Source organism: Juglans microcarpa x Juglans regia, chromosome 5D (assembly GCF_004785595.1).
Source record: "Juglans microcarpa x Juglans regia isolate MS1-56 chromosome 5D, Jm3101_v1.0, whole genome shotgun sequence".
NCBI lineage: Eukaryota > Viridiplantae > Streptophyta > Magnoliopsida > Fagales > Juglandaceae > Juglans > Juglans microcarpa x Juglans regia.
The window spans coordinates 29,544,112-29,555,684 of NC_054602.1; the positions used below are offsets into that span (position 1 = coordinate 29,544,112).

The 11,573-nt window shown below is 37.4% G+C and overlaps 1 protein-coding gene across 1 annotated transcript; it reads right to left on the reverse strand.

Annotated features, from left to right (window-relative positions):
- Positions 1–5,804: 5,804 nt before the first annotated feature.
- On the reverse strand, positions 5,805–7,553 carry LOC121264695 (thioredoxin-like protein AAED1, chloroplastic). Its single transcript, XM_041167984.1, has 4 exons — positions 7,485–7,553; positions 7,134–7,170; positions 6,279–6,358; positions 5,805–6,153 (listed from the first exon to the last, which is right to left on the reverse strand). The coding sequence occupies exons 1-4, from the start codon at positions 7,551–7,553 to the stop codon at positions 5,968–5,970; spliced, it is 372 nt and encodes a 123-aa protein (XP_041023918.1). The 3' UTR covers positions 5,805–5,967.
- Between the last annotated feature and the right edge of the window lie 4,020 nt (positions 7,554–11,573).

Below are 11,573 nucleotides of genomic sequence, written 5' to 3' on the forward strand. Positions count from 1 at the left end.
GTTTATCACAATTCCAACCAATAAGTCTGTGTTCAGTAGTCTATAAGATTCTTTCAAAGATGTTGGTGTATAAGCTTTCACCGATTATGGAGAAATTGATTTATGAAGAGCAGTCAGCATTTTTAAAGGGGCGCAGCATTTTTGATAACATTTCTATTGCTCAGGAGCTTGTTCATAGCATTAATAAGAAAACAAGAGGCAAGAATATTATGCTTAAAATTGATATGGCAAAGGCATACGATAGAGTGAACTGGAAATTTTTGTTGGAAGTTATGCGAAGGTTGGGATTTTCGGAGCAGTGGCATGGTTTGATTTTTAATTGTATTGCAGCTCTAATGTGTTACATTATGTTAAATGGTTCTATGAAAGGTTTCTTCAAGCCTTCTTGAGGTATCCGCCAAGCTGACCCTCTATCGCCGTATCTTTTCATTTTATCTCAAGAACTTCTTTCTCGCATGCTCAAAGATTAATTCCAAAAGGCTAAGGTTAGACCATTTAATTCAAATGGAGGTTCGCTGATTTCTCATTTGTTTTATGCTGATGATATTATTATCTTTGCTAATGGGGAAAAGAAATCTCTGATTCAATTAATGAAGATTATTCATGCATACGAAGCTATGTCGGGTCAGTTGGTGAGTATGGCAAAGTCTTCTATTTTTTTCTCCTCTATGTTTCCGCTCGCTAGGAAATTAGAGGTGCTTCGATTGACGGGTTTTGTGGAAGGTAAATGGTCGTGTGTGTATTTAGGGGTGCCTCTGCATGTGGGAAGAATCATCATTTGGCTTTTTGAGCCTTTGCTTTTGAAGGTGCAAAAAAATTGGCGGGGCGGAAAAGTAAAATTTTATCCTTTGGTGGTAAGATTACTCTTATCAAACATGTTTTATCTAGCAATCCAATTCATATTTTATCAGTTATGAATTTACTCAAGGGGGTCTTGAAAGCTCTAACATCTATTTTCTCAAATTTCCTTTGGAGTTCTAAGGAGGAAAGGAAGAAGAGGAAGTGGGTGGCTTGGAGGATCATTTGTTTACCAGTAGAGGAAGGAGGGTTGGGCATAAGAGATATTGCCAAAGTACAAACATCGTTGTTCATGAAGTTCGCTTGGAAACTGCTGGACGGTAGTTCTTTTTGGGCCAAATTTTTTTCAACAAAATATGTTAGAGGAGAGCATCCAACAGCTATTTCTCAAGTTGTTGGTTCCCCTTTTTGGAAAAAGATCATGTCAGTTTTGCCTATAGTGGTTAAAATGCTAGAACCTTGATTTGGAATGGGGAGGCAAATTTCTAGTTTGATAATTGGATTGGGGATGGTGCCATTGTTGATTCACAGGAAGTGGTGGGCGACTCTACATTGTAGATTGCTGATTTGCGAACACCGATTGGATGAGATATGAATAAATTAATCTCCCTTTTACCTATGCAGATGGTTGAAAAAAATTATAGCTTGGCCAAGAAAAATATGAAGTGGCAAGGATATTTTCGTTTGGCAACCGTCTTCGGATGGGGTATTTTCAACAAAATCCACTTGGCAGCTTATCAGGTGACATGGTGACGTTTGTTCTTGGCGTAAATGGCTATAGCATAAGTATATCCCAACAAAGATGTCCTTTGTTTGTTGGCGTGCAAGAAAAGAGGCTCTACTGGTGGATGATATAATTGCTAAAATTGGGATTCCATTAGTCTCAATGTGTAATTGTTGTGTGTCCTGGAAACAAGAAACAATTGATCATGTTTTAGGTGAGGGGAAGTTAGCAACTAAAATCTGGAATTGCTTTGCAAGCATTTTGGGCGTTTGGCTACCTCATAACTGAACTTGGAAAGGGATTCTTATTATATGGTGGTTACGTGCTTCAGTGTCTTCACAAGCTGGTGTGTGCCGTGGGCTTCTCCCCGTTATTAGTACTTGGGCATTGTGGAGCACAGTATGCTGCACGGATGGAAGGAAGTAATACAGATTGGAGAGGAATAGTTCGGTGGATCAAGACAGCTTTGTTAGATGTTTTCTCTAAGGATAGGAAATTCACTCAGATGACTATAAAGATCTGGAAATTCTAAAGGAATTAAATATCCCCCTTGTTTCGGTTTAGAGGAAGCTTGCTAAGGCTGTTGCGTGGAAGAGACCGAGTAGGGGTGGAATTAAACTTAATATTGATGGTAGTTCTCTTGGTAATCTCGGCATGGCTGGCCGGGGTGGTATTTTCCATAATGGGAATGGTCAAGTTATGGCTGGTTTTGCAGCACACTATGGAGTGGCCTTGAACACTGTAGCTAAGGGGCGTGCTCTCTTGGATGGATTAGCATGGCTCAACAAATGGGTTTTTGGTATGTTATGGTGGAATCGGATTCGGCAGTCATCGTGGGATGGATCAAGGCAGGAGGTTGTAACCTTTGGTATTTGTGGGAATTTTGGGAAGAAGTTAAAATGTTGTTTGATGCCTTGAATTGTAGTATTTGTCATAATTTCAGAGAAGCTAATATAGTTGCGGATTTTCTTGCCAAGAAAGGAGCCAAGAATATTTGTGGGTCGTTTATTGGAGCAGACATAGGAAGTAGGTTGCTTAGAGGATTGGTGCGCATGGATCGTAGGGAACTTCCTTATTTACGGTTATAATTTTTTTCTCGTATGTATTGGTTTTGGTTGTTACGGATTTTATTTTGGCATCTGAGTTGTAATTTTCCCGATGCGTTGATTAGTTCTTAAGGTATTCCTCCGCTACAAGTGAGGATTTTCTTAATAAAATCGGGAGGATGTCATTGGTGGACATGTGACCTTCACTCTTTAAAAAAAACACGAAAGAGGGAAAAAAAAAAAAAAAAAAAGGAACAAACATAAAGTTGCAAATGAACAAAGAAAGATATAAAGACCCCATCTCACAAGTATTCCCAAGTATGTGTAATGTGAGATTAGAATCCAGTTGTTCCCATATCAAGCCAAATATGGCAAGTTTTACACCAACTGTGAAGCCAAAAAAATTAGCCTTTAGATACTAAGTTGACCAAGACATAAATGTTTTAAACATCATCATAGTTAACTTTCTGACAAAATAAAAGATAGCCCAGACTCCAACATTGATGACACAAGTGCTATAATGGCTAAAATGGTTAAATCATGGATTCATTGATTGTCAGCCATAAAGTCATATAAAACATATGTAAAAGAAAAGAGAGAACATTTAAAGAAAAAGAAAAAGTAAAAATGACCCATGAGACAAACCTAGAGGAAGTTACTTACAAAGCAAAATTACCAAGTGGAAATATGGTTGCCTTAAAGAAACTTCATTAGAGAGAGGCCGAGAATCCAGTTTTCTATAAATGAGGTGAGGGTGTTAACAGAGATTCGACATCGAAATATTGTGAAGCTGTATGGGTTTTGTGTACATAAAGGATGCATATTTTAATTTATGAGTACATGGAAAGGGGAAGCCTATTTTGTGTCCTAAGAAATGTTGATGAAGCTATGGAACTGGATTCGATCAAGAGGTTAAACATCATCAAAGGCACAACACACGCCTTATCTTACATGCAGCATGAATGCATCCCAGCAATTGTTCATAGAGATAGATCATCCAACAACATTTTGCTGAACTCCGAATTCCAAGATTTTATATCTGACTTTGGAACCACTAAACTCTTTGATCCTGACTCCTCCAATCAAACATTGGTTTATGGCACTTATGGTTACATTGCCCCAGGTAAATTGTTAATTTTTTATTTCTACCACGATAATGTCATTTAAATTATTTAATTAAGAATATTAAATATAATTATTCCATTAGTCATGTATCTAAATATTTTTAAGATTATTTTTCTTTACATTTTTTTATTGTCACATCTACAATTTATGAATCGTTATCACCAATTAAGTTAAAAGGATATTAAGTTGATAAAACTAAAAAGACATGTAATAAAATCTAAAATCCCAATCATAATAAATTATAAGTTTAATTAGATATATTCGTTCTTCATTTAATTATATGTTTAGCATAATCGCATATATTATTTAATAATAATACATTTGGAGAGTGGATAATGAGACTGTATAGGAATAGTTTGCAGCTAGCAATAATATAATAATATATAGTACCTTCCTATAATCAAAGTTTCAGGATTTAAAAATCATATAATACTAGTCCTAGATCTGATCGAATAATGTCTGGCTAGCTGAATAATCTAAGATATCAATTAAGAATGTCATATATAATTTCTACATATTTTATTTCAAGATATTTCAAATAAATTTCAAAATATTTTTAAAATTTATAAAATTGTTTAGATTCAAATTATATCCTCTATTTAAAAAAACTTAAAAAATAAATAGTTGAAGCTAGAACCCATTTTTGTGAACTTTGTTTCTTTTTCAAAATATTATATAATGAAGTTGTCACATCTTTATTTAAAAGACTTGTATTTTGAATACTAAAGATTATTATCGATAACTTGATTACATATTATTCTTTATTCAATAATTTTACTGTTAAATTATAATTATCAAATTAATTAGATGTATTATTGTTCATTGACCGTATTTAGTCACTCTCATCACTTTTTCTTTCTCTATAGAGTTTGCCTACACGATGATAGTTATTGAAAAATGCGATGTATATGGCTTTGGCGTGGTGGCACTAGAAGTATTAATGGGAAGGCATCCAGGAGAACTCCTGTCCTCATTATCATCATCATCATCATCTCAAAATATGATGCTAAATGAAATATTAGACCAACGCCTACCACCTCCAAATCGTCTAATTGGACAATAGATTTTGCTTCTCTCTACAATAGCATTTGCATGCCTGCACACTCAGCCAAAGTCTCGGCCTACAATGAACTGTGTGTCACAAGAATTTCTCTCTTGTAGGAAGCCGAATATCATACCCTTGACTACGGTTTTACTCTTGCAATTGAGGAAACAAGCAGCATATATGGCAGGATCGGGATTTCCATATTGTTAGGGTCTTTTGTGTGTTGTCAAGGGGTGGTTTACATTTCTTGGTCTTCTTTCAAGAAAAATGTTATTTTGTAAGCATTCCAAATCACCCTATAAACCTCAAATACTCATTGTTTAAGGTTGGAAGCAGTTGAAACAAAAGAGGGTGGGTGTGTTTGTATGAGTTAAGTGTGCAAATAGAAAGTAGAAGTGAATTTAATTTGATAGAGAATTTCAGCAGATTCATCATTTCTTCTTAATGAGTAATAGGCTTTCAGAATATCTTTGATATTAGGATCATCCCCAGCTTCTTTGTCCTACTCAAAAAGAAATAAACAAAGTTTACATCAAGTTCGAGTAGCACCTAGCATAAGAGCTCAGAACTTTCAAGCCATGAGTGGAGTCTTTGATGCTCCTCTCCGATCTTAATCGTATAAGAAAATATATTTAGATAACATTATAGAAAGTGTAAAAATATAAAAGTTAATTTTTCTGTGTGTTTGGGAAAAAAAAAAGGAAACCATGGATCAATAACAAATATATGACAAACAATGGTCATGTTGATGATTAATCGTGTTTGGGGATGAGGACAAAAGAGAAAGGGGACAGGCTATGATGAGGAGCTTAATTACCTTGTGAATGAATGAGATATTAGTTTTGCCAGCACCTGCAACTATAATTCCAGCTTGCTGCCTGAGAAACAACAAACTTCAACTTGTTAATTTTAAAAACAGGAAAAAAATTATCACTAAGAAAAAATTATTTTCTACCCTTGCAGCAGACAACTCATATTTGAAAAATTTAGTCAAAATAGATAAAAATCATTAAACCAATTGTCTTATTGAAGGCAGGCCTTATAATCTATACAATTCTATATTTTCTTTTTCAATATACGCATTAATGTAGAGTCAACTGTTGTCAGATTTCTTTGGTGGCTTCCTCGGGATCTTGTTTAAGCCACCAAGGGGATTTAGTTGTGATGGATCTAGGTTTTGTTGATAATACTATTAAGTCAAGTTAGGATGTACGTTTTGTTGATAGTTGCTAAGAGTTCAAGAAAAGTACATAACTAGATACTTTGATCTCATCATAAAAAAAAAAAATGGACACAGTAGTTGCAACAAGATGTTTTGCATACCAGTCACCTCCAGTCACAGTGTCCTTTTCAAATGAAAGCTTCAAGTCTTGTCGATAACCTTCCGTGTATAATTGTATTATCTCGAGACCTGCCTATACTGTCACTGAAACAATTAAACTAAGAATTCCTAGATGCAATCACAAAGTGCTCATTTTCACAAGCACCTTATGTAAGCCACAAGTACTAGTAAGGTTACCGGAAAGGGATTTTCACATACGTTAGGAGTGAATGTAGTTGAAACCCCTGAGGCAAATTGTAAAGCCTCATACGACGAATGGTTCGGCTCGACATAAACTTCTAAAAAGATAACAAGTTTTATTAGCAGGCTGCAAAATTAAGATAGATTGGAATTTTTTTGTTGGGAAGTATAGACTCCACAACATAAAATTGAACAGATTTCTTTTTCATTCTTTTACACCCTTGCTTTGATGAGTAGTAAGGCCTTTCCACAATCTAGGCTGCATTGCAACAACATGAATGACACCGTCATTGTTGCCATCATCAAACCTTCACCTTCACCATCACATCCTCATCATTATCATATTATTGTTGTTATCATCATCATCCATTGGCAGCGGAAACAATGGTTCCATATCCACACACATTTCTACAATATAAAATTGAATAGATTTCTCCTTCATTCTTTTACACCCCTGCTTTGATGACTAGTAAGGTCTTTTCACAATACACGCTGCTTTGCAACAATGAGAATGAAAACGTCATTGCTACTATCACCAAACCTTCACCATCTCATCCTTATCATTGTCACATTATTGTGTTATCATCATAATCAATTGGCAACAGAAACAATGGTTCCATATCCACACAGACCCCTTTATTGTAGAGTAATTGAAATTTCAAGATGTAAATACTGTAAGAACTTAAATATAAACAAGAAATTTAAAATAGAAAACAAAATGGAACCAGAAATGCACATGTAATTGACCCAGGGACACCATCTCATCTTCATATTTCCATTTTACTCCATTGATAGTAAAATCAATCTAGAACTTGATGTACCACCGCTGATATAATAGAATTCATGTAATATACAAATTCTTCAAAAACATACCTCCTTTGAATTTTGTTTGCTCAGTAAATGCTCTTGCCTGCATAAAATTATTGCTGCAAGTTACTTCAAAAATTTATGTTTTTTCCTTGATAAAAAAACTAGAGCAAATGGTGAGAAATGATTTCAGTGAAGCATAACATTGTTAGTCACATATTTACCCTTAAAAAACACGTGAAGAGTGCCATTGGTTTCCTCATGAAACTTCCATACATATTTACAATTACCCTTATTCCAAGGATGGCATATTGACACCAAACAAATACACGAGCAGCTTATTATTGTTTACTTAAATTCATCTTTTAAGTATTACTAAAGCAAGTATCGAGAGTTGAATTATTCATCAGTACCTACCTGATCAATACTACCAGGTCCAATTACAACCAAAGCCACACCTGATGCATCCATTATATTACGTGGCATAAGGAAAATTTCTCTCTAGGTTTGGGGATCGTCTAGGGTGATCACGGATGGCTTCGGCCGCCGCCTCCATGGGGCGGACAAAGGGTGCGAGTGTTTCTTTATAGAATGTGGGCACATAGGATGCGACCAAGAAGTCACGAGAGATAGGGGCGGCTTCGTCTGCTTGTTCACTGGCGGAAATTGTGGGTGCTCGGCCACAACCTCTTCCAGAGGTGGATCTACCTGTGCGGGAGCCTAGATTCAACAAGGGAGAGAAGTATTTTTCTCTTCTCTAAGGCGGAAATCAAGCTTTCGACAAAACCGTTCCCTTTTTCGGTGGCTCTGAAATTTCTCTGTAGGAGATCGTCTTTGGACCAGATTCGAAGTTTCATTCGCAATCGGTGGGGTCTAAAATCTGTCCCTGTGGTGGGGCAACTCAGGAATCCTAGAAATGTGTTGATCCATTTCGCAAATGAAGAGGATTTTATTTAGGCAATGGCAAGGGGAAATTTGGAATTGATGGGTGCTTCTTACAAGGTGTTTCATTGGATGCCTGAGTTCCGAGAAGAAGAGGATTCTCCATTGGTTCCGGTGTGGTTGACGTTATTAGGGCTTCTTCCAAATTTTTTTCATGTTTCTATCCTAAGAAGCATTGGGGGTGGATTTGGAAGGTTTCTAAAACTTGATAATGCAATGGTGTGTGTTACGCGTCCGGAGGCGGCAAGAATATGTGTAGAGATTGATGTCTCTAAACCTATGAGGCGTTCTTTCTGGATCGGTCCACCTGGGGTGCTTACCAGCCATTTTCAAAAGGTTGTCTATGAGTCTCTTCCTCTGTGCTGAATACGGTGATGTCGACAGGGGCACTAGGAGAGTAAGTGTGGTAGGGCTGAGAGGGAACGAAAGGGTAAGATGCGATTGGCTAATAGCGAGGAAGGCAAAGAAAAAGTGACACAAGTCTGGAAATCAGTGGGGTGAGGGAACCAGAGAAGCCAGTAGCAGAGGTGGTCAAAGTGAAACCTTTTTAGACGTGAGGTGCTGCTGGAAGGTATTAAGCAACGTTCCTTTAGGGGGAGACAACAATTTTGAAGGTCCTTTATGTTGATGGCTGTCGGCGAATTTGTGACAATGTTCAGACTCAAATGGAGGGATTTTCTAGGAGTCTTGCAGACAGAATTAGTGCAGAGGAAGAGGGTATGGATGGGACTAATGATGCAACTGGCTTTGTTGTAGTCGGAATTAATACAGAGGAAGAGGGTATGACTGGGAATAACGATGCAGTCAGAATTGATGCAGAAAAAGAGAGCATGGTTAGGACTAAAAATGGATTACAGACAGAGGAAGATGGACCAGTTTTAGATAATGATATGTGCAAGGGAAATTGGTTTGAACAAACTGAGCTGGAAAATAATGGAAAGATACGGGTGGAGTTGTGTGATGCTATTTTGAGTCCTAGAAGTTCGCTTAAAATTATTGATGAAGCTATGGAGTTTGAGTTGTTCCATTTGGCAGAAAGGGGGGAGTATGGTAGGGGAGGGGAAAATGCCTTGGGGATTTCCTTTTCAGAAGATGAGTTGGGTCAAGGTGATGTGGAGATGTCTCAAAAATGCTATGAATCTGATATGGAGTGGAATGGTTCTCAGAAAAAACCGAGAGGGGCCAAGAAAAAACAGCCTTTAGTTGCTCTTGATAGGGTGATGCGTTCGAATAAACTTTATTAATGGTGCTGAATTTTTTTGTTTGGAGTCTAATAAATGTGGTAGGTGGGCAAAATGGATGAAACTACCACACTTTGTGAATAATGCTGCAGTTGGTGGTAAAGTATGGTTATTTTGGGACGATGGGTTGGATTTTAAATTTTTTTTGTGTTTCGATCAGGCATTGACAGGCTGGTTTGTTAGGGGTGAGATGCGCACCTTGGTCACGGTTGTATACACAAGCTATTTTCAGATTCATCGGCGAGAGTTATGGGATTTTTTGTGTGGGATTAATCCTGGGTTATAGCCATGGTTGGTGGTGGGGGATTTTAATATTATTCAAAGTGATGATGAAAAGGTAGGAGGATTGTTCCGTTCTCCTAGCACTAAGGCAGATTTTAATGGGTGTATTCAGGATTGCAGTTTATTAGAGATTCCGTTTGTGGGCCAGAGGATGTCATGGTGTAATGGAAGGCTAGCTGGTCGGCATATTTGGGCCAGATTAGATAGGGTACTGGTGAATATTGATTTTATCAACATTTTTACTGATGCCTGGGTTGAGTATTTATCGAGAACATCATCAGATCATGCACCAATGCTGATTTCTATGGCACATGAGAGTAGGAGCATTGTCAGGCTGTTCAGGTTCCAACGTATGTGGAGAACTCATGGGGGCTTTATGGAGGTAGTTTGGTCTTCATGGTGTAGATCAGTGGAGGGGTGTGCTATGGTGCATATTAGTAAAAAATTGAAACGGCTCAAAAAAGAATTACAAAAATGGAATGTTGAGGTTTTTGGAAGAGTTGAGGTTGATTTAAAGGCCATTGAAACAAGGCTGGGAGAGTTAGAACATGCTTTTATCTTAAATTATTTGCAGGCGATTGAAGAGGAGTTGCTTAGTTGTAAGCAACGACACATTCAATATTTACATCGAGAGGAAATTATGGGTTGTCAAAAGTCGCGTATTAAGTGGCTTACAGAAGGATATTCCAACTCGACTTTTTTTCATGCAGCTATGAGAGTTAAAAAAAATAGAATCAGAATGTTGAGAGGATGAATTTAGAGAGTGGTCAGGTGCTTCAGTCAGTTGAATTAGTGCATGAGGGGGCGGTTAAGTTTTTTGCTGATTTGCTTACATCTAATGCAATGGAGTGGGATGAGGGTGATCTAGGTTTGCTTGCACTTGTAGTGTTTGAGTTGGAGAATGCGGTTTTGGATAGCAGTCCAACTATGGAGGAGGTTCAGGCCTCGCTTTGGTCCATTCCGCAGGATAGTAGTCCTGGGCCCGACGGATTTTTGGCAAGTTTTTTTATTTTGGCTTGGGAAATTGTAAAGGAGGATTTACTGGATATGGCACGTGATTTCTTTAAAGGTACCCTTTGTCTTCATTCTTTAGGGCTACTAATCTTGTTTTAATTCCAAAGGTAGAAGTGCCGACTTCTTACTCTCAGTTTCAGCCAATCAATTTATGTGGGGTAGTATATAAACTTTTATTGAATATATTGGTGAATCTATTGGCACCAATTGTAGAAGGGATTATCTCACTGGAACAAGCGGCTTTTGTGCGAGGTCGAAGCATCTTTGATAATATATCCATTGCTCAAGAAATGGTGAGTGGTCTGAACAGGAAAGCTAGAGGTGGGAAGGTAATGATTAAAATAGATAAGGCGAAACCATATGATCGGGTCAATTGGAGATTTTTTATGGAGGTATTGAAGAGGTTGGGTTTTTCTGAGAAGTGTTGAGCTATTATTTATAATTGTGTTTCCTCCCCGGTTTTTTCAGTTATGCTAAATGGTAGCTTCAAGGGTTATTTCAGATCTTCCCGGTTACGACAAGGCGATCCATTATTGCCTTATCTTTTTATCTTGACAGAGGAGATTTTATCTCGGATGCTTCATCGAGAATTTTTATTGGGTAGGATAAAACCATTTCAGCCGATGGGGGGCAAAACTATTACACACCTTTTGTATGTCGATGACCTGTTATTATCTGTGAATGGAGGAAGAGACTCAATACGGAACACAATGCGCATATTGAAGGTGTATGAGAGAAGATGTCGGGACAAGAGATGAGTCCAAATAAATTGTCTCTAGTTTTTTCTTCATCTTTTTCCTTGTCAAGGAAGGAAGATTTGAAGAGATTGATTGGCTTTGTGGAAGGATTGTGGCCCTGTATTTATTTAGGAGTGCCATTGTATGTGGGTCGTATGTTGATTTGGTTATTTGAGTCGTTGTTGCTAAAAGTGCAAAAAAAGCTTGCGAGATGGAAAGGTAAGTTATTATCGTTTGGGGTGAAGATTATTCTCTTAAAGCATGTATTAAATAGCTTGTCAATTCATTTG